Source organism: Gymnoscopelus microlampas (assembly GCF_963454915.1).
Source record: "Gymnoscopelus microlampas genome assembly, chromosome: 7".
Lineage (NCBI taxonomy): Eukaryota > Metazoa > Chordata > Actinopteri > Myctophiformes > Myctophidae > Gymnoscopelus > Gymnoscopelus microlampas.
Window position 1 is genome coordinate 44,568,227 of NC_139944.1, and position 20,132 is coordinate 44,588,358.

Below are 20,132 nucleotides of genomic sequence, written 5' to 3' on the forward strand. Positions count from 1 at the left end.
ATGAATAGGCTATGTAGTGTGGTGTGGGGGTCCCTGCTTCATCTCTCTCAGGCTAAGGGGTCCTTGGCTTGTTCTAAAAAACGTTAGAGACCCCTGGGCTAATCCATTGAGAGTCATCTCACTCCCAGTCCCAACTAACACATGGTCTGGGCATACAGCAAATCAAGAGCCCGGTCCCCCTCCCGTTCCTGCTCCTCCCTCCCGCCCCATGCAGGGTCCCTGCGTTGCAATGCATTCTGTCCGATAGAGAGAGAGAGAGAGAGAGAGAGAGAGAGAGAGAGAGGGAGAGAAAGCATCCGTGGCCAGGAATCTTGTCATGCCTGACCGCGAGACTACTTCCTGGATGGAAGAATGGGACGTTTCCCACACAGCTTTCTTCGTGTACTCCACGTTGTCCTTCTTCTTCTTGCTGGGGGAACGACAGAGATAATCACTGAATAACGACCCGTTCCGCGCGTCTAATAATCGATATTATTTGACCACTTTTTTCCCGCAGTTAAAGAGGGGCGATCGATCGCCGATGGACTCTACTTACTGACTGACTTTGTGGAGGAATTTCGCTATGTAAGAGAAGCTTCGCTCCGATGCAAGGTCGAGGCAGCAAACTGACTGTGAACTCTTTTCGCACGGGTCTAGATGAAGCCTCCTCAGCCGGGGTTGGAGGAGGCGACTGATTTGGGATTCAAACGGAGACTGTCGTCGTAGCTTTTAACGCTACTAACAACACCTTTTATTTTTATTTTTTTTACCTCGCATTCGAGCGTTTTGTGTCAAGTCAACTTGACCCTCAGCTGCCGTTAAAAGTGCATGTGATTTTCTTTTTAAAACCTCAAAACTTTGTCACCCGTTTGCCTTCTTTGAATCTTGTTGCTCTCGATGAGTGTTCTAACATGCGGAGAATACGGGAACCGAGTTACTGGTGGATCTTATCCTTAATGTTTTTAACCTTGCTGCCCAAACAACACACAGACTGTCACCCGGGTGAGTAGTTTCATGATACATTGATGTGCATTTTTGTTTACATCTATCTATGCAACATTTTAGCGATCATATGCCATTTGATTTTGATCCATAAATAATAAGGGCGAGCCGAGGGTTGATTATATCCAAATTAAAATGAAGAGTAATGTCAGCTGCAGTGTGACATTATGACAGTGCTGGTAACCAAGTACATTTACTCATGTACTATACTTAAGTACAATTTTGAGGTATTTTTTTACAACACAATTATTTGAAAACTTTAGTTACTTTGCAGATATACATTAATATATTATACATTATAAAACATACATAACCACTATAGCCTTATTTTATACATAGGCTATTTTCAAACATTTTAGTACTTTTACTTTTGGTACTTTAAGTATATTTTGATGCCAAATGCTTTTGTACTTTTACTCGAGTAACATTTTGAACACAGGCCTTTTACTTGCAACAGAGTATTTTATTTATTACTGTGGTATTGCTACTTGTACTTAAGTAAAATATCTTGAGTACTTCTTCTTCCACCACTGGGCTGCAGTGTGACATTATGACCTGATTTCTAAACTGTGCTGCCTGCTATATACTCATAATAACATAGTCAGCGACCCTTTCAACACAGACGAGTTTGGTTGTAGGGTGTTGTTGTCCCCAGATGAATGTGCTACAGGGCACAATTAATATTGTGTTTTAACATTAAGACTGACACTGGCAAGTCCTATTATATAGTCCTGGCTTTTAAAGTATTAACATTGTCAACGTTATTGTGATCAGTTATTATTCATAGAGTGTACACACAGCGGTTTCCACTGAAACCACCAATTTAAACTTCATCTTAAGACTTAATGTATTGGTTAGAATTCAGAAATGACTCACCATATTTGCACATTAAATGCACAATGCAATTTATTGTCTTCAAGTCATCATGTGCACATGGTTGACATCGAGGATGACATTCATAAGGCCGTATAGGTATGTTATTGGCAGTGGTTCTCAAAGTGTGGTCCGTGGACCCCCAGGGGTCTTTTGGGGTCTTTTGGGGGCGAACCAAATGGACCCTAATGGGTCCATTTGGTTCGCGTGTTATGAAATGGGGGTCTGTGGCCTGATGCATATCAATCAAACTGGGGGGTCCTTGAAGTTAAAAAAAAAGGTTTGAGAACCACTGGGTTATGGTATAGTCAGTGCTGTTGGTTCGTTGATGTACAGTCAGTGGACGTGATGGAAGAACAGAAGCCCCCCCCCACCCCACACACACACACACACACACACACACATACATACCCTGACTATTATTGTCACATTCTCCTCAATCCCCCGTTTCCGACCCTTCCTCTCCAGGCTACTGACTGCATACAGTTTATTCCTGGCATGTCTCACCAGACCCAGTGACATTTGTAGGCAGGAGCTTTAGACCTTTTACGCTGGCACGCTGTAATTACTGATCAATTTTCTTGTTTTGTTTTATAGAAGATTTCACACATTTTACAAACTCTTATTGAAGAGCAACATCACAAATATCTTTTCCCCCCTTAACCCATTATGGTGCATAATATACAGTTGATATTGTGTGTTGTCATTCCATATCCATTTCAGTAAAGAAAAATAAAACCCACCTTTTTGATGTTGGTTTTCAATTGATATTGAGAGTGGGACTTTTTTCCTGGAATATTCTTGAGGCCCCCTCACTGGTAATCAATTATATGTGTTTGATGTTGGGATCCCTCTGTTGATGCTTTTCCTTTTCTTTTGTTGGTGTTGTTGTTGATACATGTATCCATATGGTGTTTTGTCATTCTTCAAATGAAGTTGAGCAGATACAGGTTGTAGACAGATTGTGGTAGATATTTCCACCTGTAACTTTGCAACATACTTAAGAGGTCACACTAATATAAGAAATATGGTGTAACATCTTAAAATCAAAAATGTATACCCACTAATGTGGTCCATACGACATACTCAAATTAGTCTTTTGAGTGGGCGGGCGGGCAGGCACGTGCGTGTTACACCTGTAACTGTAGGCCTAATATATCAGCTAAAATTGGCATTGGTGATCTACTGATCTTGTCCTCCCAGGAATGCAGAGATGAACATTAGTTAAATCTTTTTAGTTTACATGTGTGTGGTGTACTGTTGTAACAGGAGTGATTGTAGAACAATGATGCATGTTCAAATCAAAGAATTGTGATTGATGTGTTACTTAAAGTCCATTCATCATAACATTACCATTACTGTTTTTGTTTGGTTTGGATCATTTGCCTTTTGGTCCAAGATACTCTGAGCTGGTCTCAGTAGCATGATAATTGCTTAAAATTACCCACAGCAACTTCAGTCCACACCATCATTTCTTCTGTCTAGCTCAGCATCCAAACCAAAAAAAGACACGCTTGCTTCCGGCAGACCTGTTTTCAGAGAGAGAAAGAGAGAGAGGGAGGGAGGGAGAGAAAGAGGGAAACGAGAAATGCTGCTGGACAAATGGCTGTACTTTCCTGTGTTTCATGACAATAGTGATTTATGTCCTGGAAATAAGGCACTATCACTGAAGGACGTACACTGCTGCACTGAAGGACTTGGCCATATCAATATGTCCTTGTCCTCCAATCACCTCACCCCCCTTTCCCTTAAACAAGCTTGCTCTGAAGTGTGATGCTATGTCAGGATTGCTAAATGCCGTCATTCACCATCTAGGGAATACAGCATTTACAGAAAGTGTGCCTTTCTCACCATGCTGATGTAAAGTATGCAATCTTTATGACCACCATTTGAATACTGTAATGGCTGCAGTTCAAGAAGAATGCAAACACATTGAAGTGCTCGTATATATAAGTTACTCCTTGGTAACTTTGTTTTTGTTGTATATCTGGTATATTTTGCAGATGGTTTGGTTTATTTATTTTGAATTGAAAACATTAAACGGAGCATGATATTCATACACGTCCTCTTTAGTACCATGCAAGCTCAAAAGAGTGGTTAGATCACCTTGAGAGAGACGGGGTTCTCTGTTTGGCATATGTTGAACACAAACAAGATGCATCATTGGCTGTAGGTAGATAATATATACAGTTCAAGGGGTACATTATAGCCATGGTTTTTAAGTGGTACTGTAGGTGACATTACAAATGATCAGACTGTATTGTATATGTGAGTGACAGTGACATTGTCTCTCACTTCAATTGCACATTCATTACAACGTGTTGCTTTCTTAATTGTTCTCTTTTCCACTTATTATTTCAGCTACGTTCACAAAATGTTTAGTTGGTCATATGCTCCATTCTGTTAAGGAAGGGCTGGTCTGGAATTCCCAGGCCAGCCCAGACTACACAATTGTCTGGCAGAATTTTTGTGTCCCTATTGTTGTGCTTGTGCTGGCTTAAGGCTTTAAGCCTTCTTGAAAAGGCATGGACTGTAATACTCAAATATTTATGGCCATTTATAAAGCTACCTACATACTGTATGGCATATTGTATGTTATTGTTGCTGGTTCAGTATTGGTTTAAATGTCTCTGACAGGGTAGTCTCTCTAACTTCAAATCCTTTCTTCACAAATCCTTAGTGAATTAGTGAATGTTACTTGCACAAATGTACATAGGTAAGTGTAATGTATGAGTATTTATGTATGGTGTATGCCATCAGCACATTTTATAAATTGTGATTCTAAATCACCCCCCCATTCTTTACATCTCCCATTGCTGCTGCTGCTAATAATAATGCATTTATTATTATCATTATTTGCATAGAAAATTATGCATGTTAATGTAACTACACTGGTGGCACCGGCCTACTCGGGGACCACACAAGTCGGGAACAATGTAAATCGGGGACAGTGCAAGTTGGGAATGCATGCAATCAATGAAGCGGTCGGGTTGGCCAATCAGGGGAGCTGGTGCCCACCCAGACACACAGAGATTTTCTGCGTCCTCCGCAGTCGATCAGAAGCAGATATTGCACCCTAGGTGGGGTTGGTGAAAGGGCCTCTCTGTGTGGAGTGTGTTCTTCCCGTGTCCTCTAGGGTAGGTACCCTCACAAAAACATGTAGTAATCCTGGTCTCTATACTGCCTCCCCCTGGTCAGCCGGGGCGCCTGATGGAGGGGAAAGGAACTGGTTGGAATAACGTGTTACGTCCAACCGGTGAAACCCCCCCGTCAGGTGATAAGAAGGCTTGTTAGCGCTCATGCATTGAAGGAGGCATGAGCTCGGCTCTGGGCTTTCCCTAGGCTGGCAGAGGGAGTGTAGCGCCCAGGATTACATAGACAATTGGCACTGGGTGAAAAAAATGGGGTTGCAAAATCGTGGGATAAAAATGTAAAGAAATAAAAAAAGCAGATATTGCGGTATTGTGTTTTTTCGATTCACAGAAATCATTGGTCCGACTGAATTGCCTCTCGGCACTGCACACCCCCGGGTCATCTGAGATACACGGCAAGTTTGAGGTCAATCAGTCACCACGCCCAAATTCTTTTTATTTATGACTCGATGTTTATTAAGTTCTAAAAAATAAAAAAATAAAAAACGTAGGAGATAAACAGAAAATACAAACACAAGAAGCAGACAAACAAATTCAATAAATTAAACAAGTCCATTTCTCAGAGTTTAACTACATTAGACACATGGAAGATTATAGTTAAACTATAGGGTGACGCATTATTTTTCCTTGGGTACAACTTCCCATAGTTCTATTTGAATGTTTTTAGACATGAAATAACTCATGTAGACTACCAGGCAATATGGCTTCAAATCAATATCACCATTACTTGAACCGTTTGCCTCGATTTCGAATAATGAACGATTAGAATAACATTTTTTTTTAACTTTTATAGCTGATCCACAAGCTCATAACGTGCCATGAGGTGACAAAGTATAGTACAGGGTTGAGTGGCTTATCAGACGAATCAATTTAGTCCACTATAAAGAATCTAATTAGAATTTTTGGTAACACTACATTAAGGTTGGGTCTATAATGCATTATAAGCACACTCGTCATCATACATTATAATGTGCTTATAATAACCCATTGTAACACTCATTAAAATGTTTATAATCATGTATGACAACTTATAACAATGTTTATAACGTATTATAAGTGCTGTCATAATGCTGTGGAACAGCACATTATAACTACCATAACTTAGTCAGTTATAAAGTATATTTGTCATACGTTGTTATTAGAGATTAAATGACCGATTAATTAATTAATTGATTGTTGATAACCTTATCGATCGATCAATTGATAAGCAGCGTTTTTTTAGGACCAAAAGAAAAAAATCGTGTCCGAAACTGAAAATGAGTGCCTTAACATAATTGCCTTTATAACGAGCGGCAACGAGCATCAGCTGGACACAGACACACACACACGCCTCCCCTCTGCAGTGCTCTATGGAGTCTGTCTCATTTCTCTCCAAAAGCCCTTGAATATGATTTAAGGATTACCGTGATTATGGTAAGCTCACATTTGATATCACACACACCCCCATACCTGTAACCTTCACTAGTCGGGGAAAAAAAAAGAGTTAAAAAAATGAAATAATCCAGAAAACATTACAATTCAATTTTCTTTCCAATTAATTGAAACTCGATACATTTAATTGAGTAAATTCTTAATGGTAATTAATCGATTATAGATTAATTGTTAACATCCCTAATTGTTATGCATAATTATAAACATTTACAACCAGTGTTATGAAGCCTTATATTAGCATTATAATGCATTATGTGCCTTTTAAAAAGAAACGTATTTACTGGTCAAGTTGTTTTGGTGAAGGCTGTGACAGTACCAAATTGTCCTGGCAGTCTCCCCGTCTGTCACGTGGACAAAGAACTTTCGGTTTACATGAGGATGAGTAGATTATGGCAGAATTTTCATTTAAATAAGAAGGAAGTGGTTTAATTTGTCCTATCATTGTCCTTATTTTTAGAACGCTAATTAATCATGGCAGACTGTAAGAGAGCACCCAACCTCAACATTTCAGTCTTGATATTGCCTTATTAGCATTAAAATGTTCTTTTTGCTCAATTAAACGAGGATAGCTGTTTGTAATGAAATAAACTTCCAACTCTGATTTGAAGCTTCATAAACTTTCCTAGATAATGGATTATTCTCCGCAAGCAGTAACACCGAGTGGATGTTCGCTCTTCTCCCTGGCACAGAGCAGTGAGGTGATTCTAACAGTCCACCGGTGTCTGAACACGAGTGGAGACACTCCTCATTAAACCCTTGCGGAGATGATGTTTGTTTTTTTCTAAGTTAACACTGAGAGATCAGTCCCTTAGCTCTTTCCTCTGTGGAGTTAGAAGAACCAGTTTGAGACGCTGTCACTTTCACACCCTTTGACTGATTCCCCTGTATAAATGTGTGCCTTGAAACATGGTGGAATTATTTTGAACACCTTGTTCCTCATAACAATAGAAGAGCATTAGAATTTTAGGCATTCAGCAGACACATACACAGAGCATGTTTTGTCATAAAAATAGAATAAAGAATAGCCTACACTAGGAACGTTATGGCTCTGGTCTTTCATTTGCTCTGTGTATATCAAAAAGCGTACTTTTCCTTATTTTAATCATTTGACCAAACTAAATCAACCGTATCTATGGCTTTATAACAAATGGCAATAGTTCCTACTGTGTGAACATATTTGTCCCAGCTAATTTCTGAGAAATCCAAAGGGGGGGATGTGCTGAGTTAGATAGTTTCGGAGGCAACACAGGGGCTTACAGACTGCCCTATCGATCCTGTTGACATGCTTCCCTTTGGGTAATGCAAATGTTTCCATTCTTCAAGGCAAACATTCAAACCCCCCTGTTAGTGGAACCGTAATTAACTAGGGATCTGAATACCATGGCCTTTTCCTTTTTGACATTTTCATATTTCAGAATGACATGGTTTCAGGCATTCTCAACAAAGACAACTATTGTATTTAACGGAGGAAAAAAAGAAGGATGGCCTGGCGGTAACATCAAAAGTTGCCTCTGATGAATACAAAATACAGTAAACACCAAGCATTTTCCTGGTACTGATTTTAGTTTAGACTTGATGTCTTTCAGCAAAGGATGTATGTTGTTGTCATGGCGAGTCTAAACCTCACAGCACCAGTGTTTATCACAGCTGAGAGCACTTCTCCCCAGGTAACCACTAATCATCTAGGGCTTCTAGAGCTCATCTGTTCGTGCAGTAAACAGCCATCTCAAGACAGAGGTTTGAAACTCTCTTCCTCATCAGCCTAAAGGCTGATTTATAGTATACTTAGTTGTGCGTCAGTGTCCTAATTCAAAAATAGCCGATCTACAAGCTCAGAACGTGCTGCACTGCGTAAATAAATCAGAATGCGCACTTGCTTCTCAGCCTACACGGTAACCAGGAAACGGTTACCGTGTATAAAAAGGCAAACACCAATTTTCCAGTGTTTCCCCTAGCCAGAAGCTGAAGGCGTGGGGGAGGAATGCAGAAAATAATTGGGGTTCTCAAAATGTATATTTATGCTCAAACACAAAGTCTTATATCTTATATAGTACATGTGCACAGTAATAATCTGTATAGTTTACATATGAATTGACTCCAGATTTAGGAACATATACTTTTATTAGACAAAGTATAGACAAAAGTATGCAAATAAGTTGGTCACACATCAACAACTAGTGATGCACACCTGCCTGAGAGCATTTGAGCATTATATCAATGCATTTGAGCATCGATATAATTTTTTCTTTTTTTCTTTTCTTCTTTTTTTACAGAAAAAAAATCATACTGTGGCGGTCGGATTTAAGGGGTATCGGCCTGCCACTGCTTAATGCATATAGGGGAAACACTGTTTTCAGTGTGTTGTGCCGGTTGTGGTGACCTATCGAATTCTGTGACTGGAGCTGTTCCGCCCTTCCAGGGCATGGGAATTAAGCGATTGCGGAGCATGGGAAAAGCATCTCAATGGCTGTCCTTTGAACCAATGATCAAAGGATTGCGGGATCTTGGGAGCCGATTCCTAGTGGTTAAGGCGCGTACCATATATAAAGGCTGTGAAGCAGCCTGACAGCGATTCCCGGGTTCGATTCCCGGTTCTTTGTGTCACTCCCTGACTCTTTACCCGTTTCCTGTCGAAACTACAATCAATAAAGGCAGAAAAGACCCAAAAATATCTTTAAATATAAAACCCCCGACTTTTTCTAGGCTCTCTGGCTCTGCCAGTGCTCAAAAACTGTTGAATAGGCTTCATGATATTAGTGACATTACTGAGTGTTATCCTGACAAATTGGGGAAGGACCATTTACCATAATCATTGATTTGTGCTATCAAGGGTAATTGTTGCGCCTATTCTGTCTCACTGTGGCTATCCTATTGATGGTAACTAAGGAGTGACACAAACACAATTTCATGTAGAGCATACTTAGGCGGATAGAGCTTGGTATTGAGTACATTCAATTGAACACAATAGCTGACCCACTGATCTCCTTGCCTATAGTTTTCAGCAGTCTTTCTTGATAACATGGCAATGTATAGTAATTGAGCTGTTTAAAAAAAAATATATATTATGCTAAATAAGAGGCATATGATATATCTGTAATGCAATGTTACCATGTTGTCACTGTTATAGCCTAATCATTATGAATTAATTGGGAAACAGTAGTCAGGATAATAAACGGCCAATAACCTGATAAACTATGCAAACTATAAGACAAAATGTAAAATGAGAGTTGAGTTTTGCTCAGCATTTTTATGCAAAGTGTAATAATGATTAAGAGCTAGCCTAATAACCCACAGGTTAAATACTTCCAACTGTGAATGGCCAGTTATCTCTGTCCTTATTCTTTCATTCTTAATCCCGAAGTTGATGATAATTTCCGACATCAAATGAAGAAAGGCTTGCATGAGGCCATAATAAAGATGAAGAAAGAAGACAATTGCTGTTAGGCATGCATAATGGCAATGGATTTGTGACTTAAAGAAATATCACATAATTGCCTTGAGTCACAGAATCATTACCTTGAGACAGACAAGTACCCCTCTATTGAATGCTGTTCTTCCGCCTTTGTTTGCACTTAGCTTTTGGATAGCCTTTGTGTTAGTGATTGGATTCCTCTTACTTTGAGAAGGGGCATACATGAGCAAGCAATCAGTGTCAAGGCATTTTCAATGAACGGTATTAGTTGTCTATTATGTTACTTCATTGTGAGGGACTGACAGAGTGTGCAATATAAGATTCTGGATTAAGAAAAACTTCAAAACAGCTAGCAGTGTAGCCAGAAATTGATTTTGGATAGGCCTGCAAAAATTCTGTAGGCTGGATTTTACAGCATGGCTCCTCGGAGGCAAGCCATGTGTTCCTCGGAGGCACGCTGTGTGTGTGTGTGTGTGTGTGTGTCTGTGTATGTCCAGGTCTAATCTCCCATCGATCAGTGCCAGATTCTGTGTACATGCTGCCTGCAGGCCAAGGGAGTAACTCCCTGAATACTTTTCACATAAACTTACATTTTATACTGGAAATATATGGAGTGGAAAATAACTCCTCCACTCAATATGACAAGTCAATCAATATGACATCACTGTGTCAATATGACATCATAAACATTTTGTACGAGAACCGGAATCCTTCTTGTTTTTAGCTAAATTGCCACATGCATATAGGCCTGCACCTGAACGCCTGAACGTTCATTTGCAAAATAGGCTTTATTTACAAAGCGAGTGAAACGGACTGGCTCGAGAGGCTACTCATTCTGTACTTTGCTAGCTAGCGATCTGGTTTAGAGAGGATACAGAAAGGGTCTGTGCGCTTAGACGTACTACAAATCACCAGATACAGTAGGTGGGCTCTAGATCGGATCTTGGCACACAACAGAGCAGTAAACGGAACCCAGAGTTTCCACATGTTCTGGCGGAAGACTTGAGACACCGCGTGAGTTTAAGTTTGTATCCTGGAGTGGTTGGCCAATTCAATGGTGCTCAGAGGAGGAATAGCGTAATGTCATAATATCAAGGAGGATTTAGCACAGACCCACTGTTACAAGCAGTGTGACGTCTAGGGGCACAGGGCTTTTAGACTATTTTTATTATCATTATTATTATTATTATTAATATTATTTTAGAGCAGTCAATCATTTTTACCACTTCTTTTCTACCAATTTAACCATTATGCCAATTAAGCCCCTCACACTCTTCACTTCTATTGTACCCTACTGCCAGTGAGGAGCTCCCACCGGGAGAAAGTAGTGCTTCCATCCTACTCGTCTTGTTCAACACCCAGTGCTGACAGACAGAGCCGACCTATCCCATGTCCGGCTTTCCTACCCCGAACACGGCTAATTGTGTTCATATAGACACCGGGCTAAGCTGAATGCACAATGTTGGACAGCCACTACCCGAGTGCCCTGGCCATAGACTCTTACGTCTTGTTAAATACAAAGGCATGTTATCGTAATTCCCAAGGTTTATCTTTAGGGGCCGTATATTAGACGGTACAGTTTAAGTCAGTGGTTCAGGCTTTGAAAGCAAAAATCTGGTCATGGGAACATAATGTCTAGTCTAAAAGAAAATGATACGCACTAACAAACTTCTAGTACAGAAAGTGTGGCCTTTTAAAAGTGTAAATGTTACGTTAAGCAGCTTATTCTACACTGATATGCTATACCTCATCATGTCAAGAGTTTATTGTGGTTTAAAACTTTTGAAATGGCAATTGACATGCTTGATTCCCCACCATAGGTTTCTTGTACAGGTAAAGTCATGCAGGAATTTGATCTATTATTTCTAAATGTGATAATGAACATCGCACCAACTTATGTGAACCAATTTCGATTTAATTTTCTACCAAGCTGCTTGCTTTTGACACAGTACTTACCAGTTTAAAGTACGTTTGTAAGTTTCTATTGGTATTTGAGACAAAAAGTTCTCAAATAGGACAAAGTTTTGACAACTTTTTAGTTTGTTATTTCTTAAAGAATTCTGAAGAATCTCGCTACTTTTTCTGAACAACGAATACAATGCTAAAGGATTTTTAAGATGGGACTCTGGCGGCATGTGAATTCAGGCTGCTCCTCAGCATGTCTCCCCTGCTTCATGCGAAAAGACAAAATAGCAGTGGTCTGGTCTGCATGTGGTAACCATGGAGACTCAGCCACACTGAATCAAACATAACCGAATGAGACCTGTACCATCATCAATATATCTCAATGCTGCTGACTCACTGTAATGATAAATGTTCGTCCTTCATACTGCGAAATAATGCCATGGCGATTTAACATTCCATAACAATAGCAGTTACTTGATTAGCTAACTAAGTTTACTTAGCAAATAGTTGAATCTATTAACATAATACATAACCTTGCTCTTATGCTGACACTTCATCATGCAAAGGTTCTATTGTTAATGCTACATTCTGTAAGTTTTATGTCTGCTGTCTTGCATTCCTGGCGTAGAAAAGTAATTTGCAACAACGTCCAAAGTCTGAACTACAATAAAGATGGCGGCACATCTAGTATCCAGTCCAGTGCACCAAATAACTTTATTGACGTTGTCAAGTGTCAACCTGTGTCGACACTAGGGTCAAAATGTCTCGATGGAAGAGAAAGGACACCCCCAAAATGTGTGGCTGTAATTTGGATCAGATTGGATGCTGCATTCATGATTTGTGGCGTTTGCTTTGCAAAACGGGCCCCTCCGGTAAAATGTGGAGACCCACCAGGGAGACTGGGTTCGATTCCTCCATGGTGCCGTCACAGATGGCACTGCTTGGTGGTGGCCAATGGTTGTAGTGGAACAGGTCCACAACAGAGAGTGGATTAATGTAAATCACTTTAAGTAGTTAGTTGGCTTCCTCCACACAAAGCAAACATTCTTCAGTCTGTTGCTCATTTCAGTAGAATTGGCAAATAATCTTTAATACACACGTCATACGACAGACTGTAGCATTATGTCAACAGGGGAAACGGAAGCATGTGACTGCAGAGATTTGCTCCTCATCTTCAGCTGTGATATAACTGCCTGTGATTACTCTTCACTGTGTCCTCCACTTCCAGCCCTGTTTTTCTAGGTGTTTGTATCTGCACTGATTTACAGATAGAGTAAACAACCACTGTACCTGTTCAGTTAATTAAGCTTATTCTTTCATTTACTTAACGGAGTGATCAAGTCGGCCCTAGCGCTTTTTAACAGCCATTGACGGCACAATTAACACACTATTCAGTGTATTGTGGGTATCAAGAGTATACGTTACAAGTAATGAATAGCTCATAATAAACTGTGATCCATCAAGTCAAACCATAGTACAGTATGCTATATGCAGTTGCTTCACACCCCATTTAGCTCATTTAAAAAATGTGTTGAGGGGTAATAGTGCTGTATTTGAGACCACCTACAGTACCAAGTCGAGATCGAGATGGAGAGGGAGCAAAACAGATTTTAAGACTAAAGGTCATTACACACCAGGAGCAACGCAAATAGACGATACGAAAAAAGCGATAAGATTATTGTACATCAAAGTTTTATTTTGGTGAATGCCTCATTCATAGAGGTTGATTATTTTATTTGCGCTGAAAAATCGACCTTGTTTTGAAAAATGATTATGTCGCTTCATCCCCTCGTCAGACCAGTATAATTTGAATCCCCATCAAATCACTTTCACTTCACTTTCACTTTGCAAGTTTTTATTTTGATCATTTTCACTATGCAAAGAAACAATATGCTCCATTCGCATAAAACAATAATAATAAATAAATGTAACATAGTTATGACCAAAATAAGGTATAAGCTGAAGCTAAAATAGCTTATTTTGCTTACCCTTTCAACACTTACATACATGACAATTTCGGAAAATAATTTCAGTCTCAAAAAGTAAAAAGAAAAGAAAAAACAGAAGAAACAAACAGAAATACAGAAACAAAGGATTTTGCCTCATAATACATAATAACAATATTACAATACAATGCATGATCACATGCATTGTTATACATGTAATACATGATTTTTTAAATCATGTATTACATGTATAACAATGCATGTGATCATGATCCATGAGCAAGTAATCGTTTTTCAGAAAGAAAAATACATACAATCCATCAGAAGGCAATCCTTTTATCTGAAACGCAATTATATTTTACTGACTGACTTCAGAAAAGCTCAGAACGTGGAATAAAGGACCCAACACATAAACCATCAGACACTTGCATCAAGAAACGCACCCATTGTTTTTAACGGCTGTAGACACTCTGGCATTGTCAAGTGGGTGGGTCAAAACCTGTTGATGCGTTTCAGGGCACAGTTCTATTTTCAGCATTAAAGTAGGCCACAGACTATAACAAAATATAATACTATTCAGGTATTGACAAGTTTAAAGTTAAACTTGTATGTTTGTGTTTTCACTTGATTGTTTGACCGTTTTACATTTTCTTTTGAGAAACAAAAGTATTTTTTTGTATTAAATAGATGAAGGTCTGCACAGATGCTGAAAAATGTTTGTCCTGTCTTCCTTTGCAGTTAGTTGGTGATGGCATCATTGCGGTCATTGCGGTGTGGTTCAAATAATTAATAATTGCGGTGCAATTTTGGTGAACAGCTAGCCTCATATGGCATGCGTCATTGACACGAGAGTCACTGACGATTTCTATCTGTCTTGCCTTTGAGACTGTTAAGTATCAAATACCTTTAGTATAGAGCCATATGAAATCCGTTTTATTTTTTTCCCAATTCCGTTTTATTTTTTCCCAAATTCTGTTTTTTCCATTTTAATATTTCTGAATTCTGTATTTTGCTTTTTATGCTCATTTTTACCATAAAAAAAAGTGTCTGGTAAGTGGAAATGAATAAATGTTCAAGATATAACAGTCCATACATGGCCCTTGTTGTGTTATACGCAAAAATGTTCCCAAAATAATTCGGTGACTTCGGTCTGAGCATGCGCAAAATGGCGTCGCGCATGTGTTATTGTTTCTATCGTCTTTCTAAGACTATTTCTACGTGGATTTTACTGTTTATAAAGTAGGATGTGGCCATGCAAAATGGTGGTGTCCCGTGGATTTGTAAGAATTCGCGGTAAAAAAAAATATTTTACCGCGATTTTTTTTTTTTTCCAAATTCTGCAATATTCCGTGTTTTATTCCAATTCCATTTTTATTGGTCATTTCCGCGATTCCGTCCGCGATTCCGTTAACACGGATTTCATATGGCTCTACTTTAGTATTGCTACTGAAGATGACATTGGCAACCAAATTCTACATATTTAATGGTCCGTATTCAAAAGAATGTGTAAATGAATACGCTGCAAGTGTATCCCTTGTGTTTCCCTTTTTTATTTGAAGTTGAGATATTAATGTCACAAACAAACACAGACCCTATACTTCCAAGTAATTGCATGATACATTCCTAACTTATTACAGCCATATATGACACACTGTCTTATTATGGCTTATCATTTGTTTTATCCTGTTCTGATTGATCTTAATGCTCTTGTAATGTAATGTAACATAGATTATTTCCACTTCGATGTATGGATTGTAGTGTGATGGTGGTCATTACGTTTGTTTAGAACATCAACATAATATAGTATAATTTGGTTTTGGTGCTCGGCTCTTGTTTAGGTTTTGAGAAAGACATGAAGGACAGTGACCATTACCCTCTGCCACGCAGAGACAGAATTACAGAGGGTATAGCTGCCTCACTTGTTGTACTTCAAATACCATGGATGAGCATTGAAGTATCGATTTCTAACATCAAAGAGCATTTAATGAGGAAGGAGGGAGGGCTGACTGCCTGTATTGCCCAAGGCAGGCTCGAGAAGCTGTTTAGAAGTGGTGCATGCAAAGTGTTATTTATGTGTGGCTTTGAGTCATGTTTACATCAGTACAGTAGAAGTACAGTAGAAAACCTTCAAACATCTTGATCGACTCTTCCTTGCCCCATGTCCAAACATTTCATGCAAATCCAATCATGACTTTTGGAAAGAGCCCCTTCTACCAGACAAACAGAAGGGATGAAAAACGTAACCACTGTCCAAGTCAGTTCATGGAGGTATACTCTTCCTGAGCATCTATTTAATCCGATCAGGGCTTCAGAATACCCTTCAGAGCTATTTTCAGCTGCGTGTTAACTAGATAGGCTCAAGTGTCGGGTCAGATTACTAACCCTTTATGTGTTTAATCTGGTCAGGGGCTTTTAACCAAAGCGATGCTAGTAGCCACACTTAATCAGTCGGTAGTCAGACCCTTTAGTGTATGTAAATCATTCACTTAACTACCATTAAGTAAGACAGAAAGGAGCAAGACTATGATTATAGATGAATAACAAGTCTGAAAATTGGTCATTGCTTGGTGTGTAGTTTCAGCCAGTATACAGCACAACAGTCTTCTAGGCCTAGGGCTTCTCCACAGGAAGTCTTACAGTTTGAACTCAGACAATAGAACAATGGGCCCTCACTGACTGCTAGCCTATATGAATACATTTAAATGTGTGTGTGTCTGAGTGTGTTTGTGCGCTTTAATGGAAGAGTGATTTCTTTCCCCCTTTCTCTTTAATAAGTACAAACTTTGCTTACTGGCCATTTACAAATGGTTGAAGAATGATGTCGCAATGTGCTATTAATCACATTGTTATTCAGGTTTTTATCACCAATGAACTTTGCGACGCTTTTCAAATAAAACATAAGCCTAATTACTGTATATATCTTCTTAGTTTCAGAGATGAAAACTCATTTTTTATAGACATTATGGTGTCTGATTTGATTTAGTGAGATCATTTTTGCTTTTCACGCATCATGAATTCTGGGTAGAATGTTGCATGGCTTTCTTCTTACGGTTCGTACTGAAAGAACCAATCATATTTTCCTGCACGGATTGGAATTAGGCTACAGCATCCAATCATAACTACTCCATCAAATGTTTGCCTCATGTTTAGTGCTTCATTCTAAACAAAGATAGCCTGCAATCCTAACACAACTGCAGTTTCTGCAACAGCTGTGTATAATTGCCTCCAACAATGTAAATGTTTTAATACATTGGATTCAAGCAGCCTCTTGATGCTATTGAAAGACATCACATTTTTCCCATGTACTTATTGTACGCATGTAAAGTTAATGCAGAACCATACGTTTTTGTACAATATTGATATCGGCTCATATTGTCATCATTTGTACCAGTTTTCTTGACTTTTCCTAGTCACTTGACTGACTTATCTATTTAGTAACTAATAATGTAATTCATTCTGTTTCTCAACTTCTTGCGTGACTCATTGAAACATTTTTTTATATTTGTATAACTTTTAAGTGCTCATTATGCCATTATTATCCAGATGAAACTTCAGTAGTGTTATGATTGAACATTAGAGTGTTTCAATTAATTGTAATAATAATTCGGTCTGGTGGAGATAATAAATCCAGCACTGTGAAGGCAAGTATCAATGCATACAGATATGATTATACCTGAAAGTACAGGAATTACGTAGCTATGGATGAAGTCTTCAGGAGGAGAGACATTAACCCATTAAGACCTGAGGCCGATTCTGAAAATGTCTTCTAAATCAGTTATCTGAAAAACGTATGTTAAACTTTTTCATGTCAAGGACCCCCAAAATTATATGTATTTGGCCACTGACCCCATCTCAAAATCTTTTGTTCCAGAGACTTCCAGAAGCAAAGATTTGCGTTAAAAATGTTTGCTTTAAAAAAAAAATATATATATTCAAAGATTTGCACAAAGCGCGGCAGGAAGTGACGCACTATGAGCTTGTATATCTGCTATTTTATGAATAGCCAAAGTATAAAATATAATGGTTAAAATATAAAATGACACAGATGCCTTCCCGGTTGCAATGGGTTAAATCAAGGGCTTTGTTTGTAATTGCACAGTTGAGTCATTCTGTGAATTGTTGCATTTGTACAGTAATGGACATAATTTCACTGTGATGTGCTCCTAAACTGTTGGTTTCGCTGAAACGGCTTTTTTCCTCTCGGCTGTGGAGGCCTAAATGTCTGCATTGGGAATTGAGGTGTTGTTTTTTATTATTTCTAAGGTTTATGTTGGAGGTGTCAGCCTTGCCTCCCCCTGGGCCACATCTTTGGCTGATCTTGGCAATTTTTGTGTTCCCGTGTTCAGGGATACTGTGCGCCTAAGTTACACACAGTAAAAAAAAACTCAGTGTTAAAGGAAAACTTCACAGATTTTCAACCTAAAACATCACTGTCTGATGTGAAGAAATCAATAATATCATCATCATCATCATCCGTTTTTTTAACGTCTGGAAACTCCCATCCAGGACAGGCTTCAGACGCGCCTCCTCAGGAGACTTGAATCAGATGAACCCATTTTTTTTGGCGTTTAGATATAATGTTGCAAAATTGCCCCGTCTCCTGTGTCGTTTCACATCATCATGCGCAGTGGTGTGTTCTAGGTTTTTTTCCCGAGGGATACGATAATCATTCCCTGCACGACATGCGCATGGTCGTGGAGCGTTTTCAATGGATGAAATGGTTAGTAGAGGGCTACGCTTGGCTACGAAAATGTTCTGCAGGTCACACTACGTATATAGCGTAACACGGTAGAACACGCCACCGATCATGCGTATAATGTTGCAAAAATGCCCCGTCTTCTGTGTCGTTTGACATCATCATGCGTACGAAAATGCACATGTTCCGTTTGACCACAGTTGGAGTCAAAGAAGATATGTTACTGAATATCATTTGTTGACTGCCATCACTCATTTTGGCTAACACTACTTTTTTTTTTCGGGGGCGGGGGTTATGTTTTCGCTCCTGTGAGTCTGTCCGTCTGTGAAAAGCTAATCTTGAGCATCGCTGGACCAATTGGCGTGAAATTTTGCACACACACTCCCAGTAGGCCAAGGAAGACTTTGCACGCCTGCACTCCCAGTAGGCCAAGGAAGAACCTTACATTTTTCAATTTGGCATCATCCTGGCTCTATGACAGGCTCTCCTTTGCCCCAGCACTGTCGTCAGCTCCGTCAGAAGGGCTGTGGCTTTAATCCAGTGCCCACGGGGGAGTATAAACTGTTGACATGGTGCTGTGTCCTCTGCGCTCTGATCAAAGATGGAGCGGCTTTCCTGTTCCACAACCTGCTTTCAAATAGGCCTCTCTTCCTCCCCATGGATGGACACACCCACTGCCTCTCTCTATTCCTCTTACCAAATCATTTTGATGTTTAATTCAAAATAAACTTACTTTGTCACTGTGAACCACAGTTGATATTATTAATGTAGGCATTTATGGCTTTAATCATGACTTCCCTCCTTGTAATTAATTTAATTTGATACATTCATGTGTAAATCGTCACATATCAAAAATAGTTGTTGTGAGCTTGTAGATCTGCTATTTTCGCTGCACAACACAGGCATACGAGAATACAATAACCATTTAACTGTTTTCTTCTTTTTTTTTCTTTGCCTGTAACGACTATAAACCCGAAATAATGTGGTCAAAGTGCTTGCTGCCAGTTGTGATGACCAGAGTGTGTCACCTTAAGCAGGAGGAGAGTCATCTTGATGCTGTGCCTAGACTAATTAATCCCTTTGTAATGATGCAACTGTTAGCAAGAGCTGAGCTAGACTTGAGTAGCTGTAGTGGGTGTGGGTGTGCATGTGGTGATGGGCGCATATTTGGAATACAGTAGGGGTGTGTGTGTGTGTGTGTGTGTGTGTGTGTGTGTGTGTGTGTGTGTGTGTGTGTGTGTGTGTGTGTGTGTGTGTGTGTTTGTGTGTACTGTATGTTTGCACAGCTCACTGTCTAAAGCAGTGGTTGGTTCTCAAACTTTTTCATGTCAAGGTCAAGGACCCCCAAATTGATATGAATTTGGCCATGGACCCCCTGGAAAATATTTTGTTCCAGGGACCCCCAGAAGCAAAGCTTTGAGTTTCAAATGTTCGCTTTAAAAATGCAATATTCAAAGGTTTGCACACATTTTCGAGTTTTTTCAAAAATAGCAGATCTACAAGCTCATAGCGCGGCACTCGGTGCCGCGCTATGAGCTTGTATATCTGCTATTTTTGAATAGCCAAAGTGTAAAATAATGCTTTTTTTTTTAGCTCAAATCAAAAAATGACACAGATGCGTTCCCGGTCTTAATGGGTTAAGAAAACCATTCAAGTGGAAACGGCGGCACTCCAAAAATAAAGATGCCAGACTAGTTAGGCTCATGTGCATATTATTTCTTTGTTTGTTTGTTCAG

The 20,132-nt window shown here is 39.3% G+C and overlaps 1 protein-coding gene across 2 annotated transcripts in view; it reads left to right on the plus strand.

Annotated features, from left to right (window-relative positions):
• Nucleotides 1–295: 295 nt before the first annotated feature.
• LOC311048356 (receptor-type tyrosine-protein phosphatase gamma-like) overlaps nt 296–20,132 on the plus strand; it is a 141,152-nt gene continuing 121,315 nt past the window's right edge. For both annotated transcript variants that reach the window (XM_084061603.1, XM_084061604.1), the window contains exon 1: nt 296–981. In XM_084061603.1, coding sequence (XP_083917729.1) covers nt 891–981 — 91 coding nt within the window. In that variant the 5' untranslated portion in view covers nt 296–890. The remainder of the gene's footprint in view (nt 982–20,132) is intronic.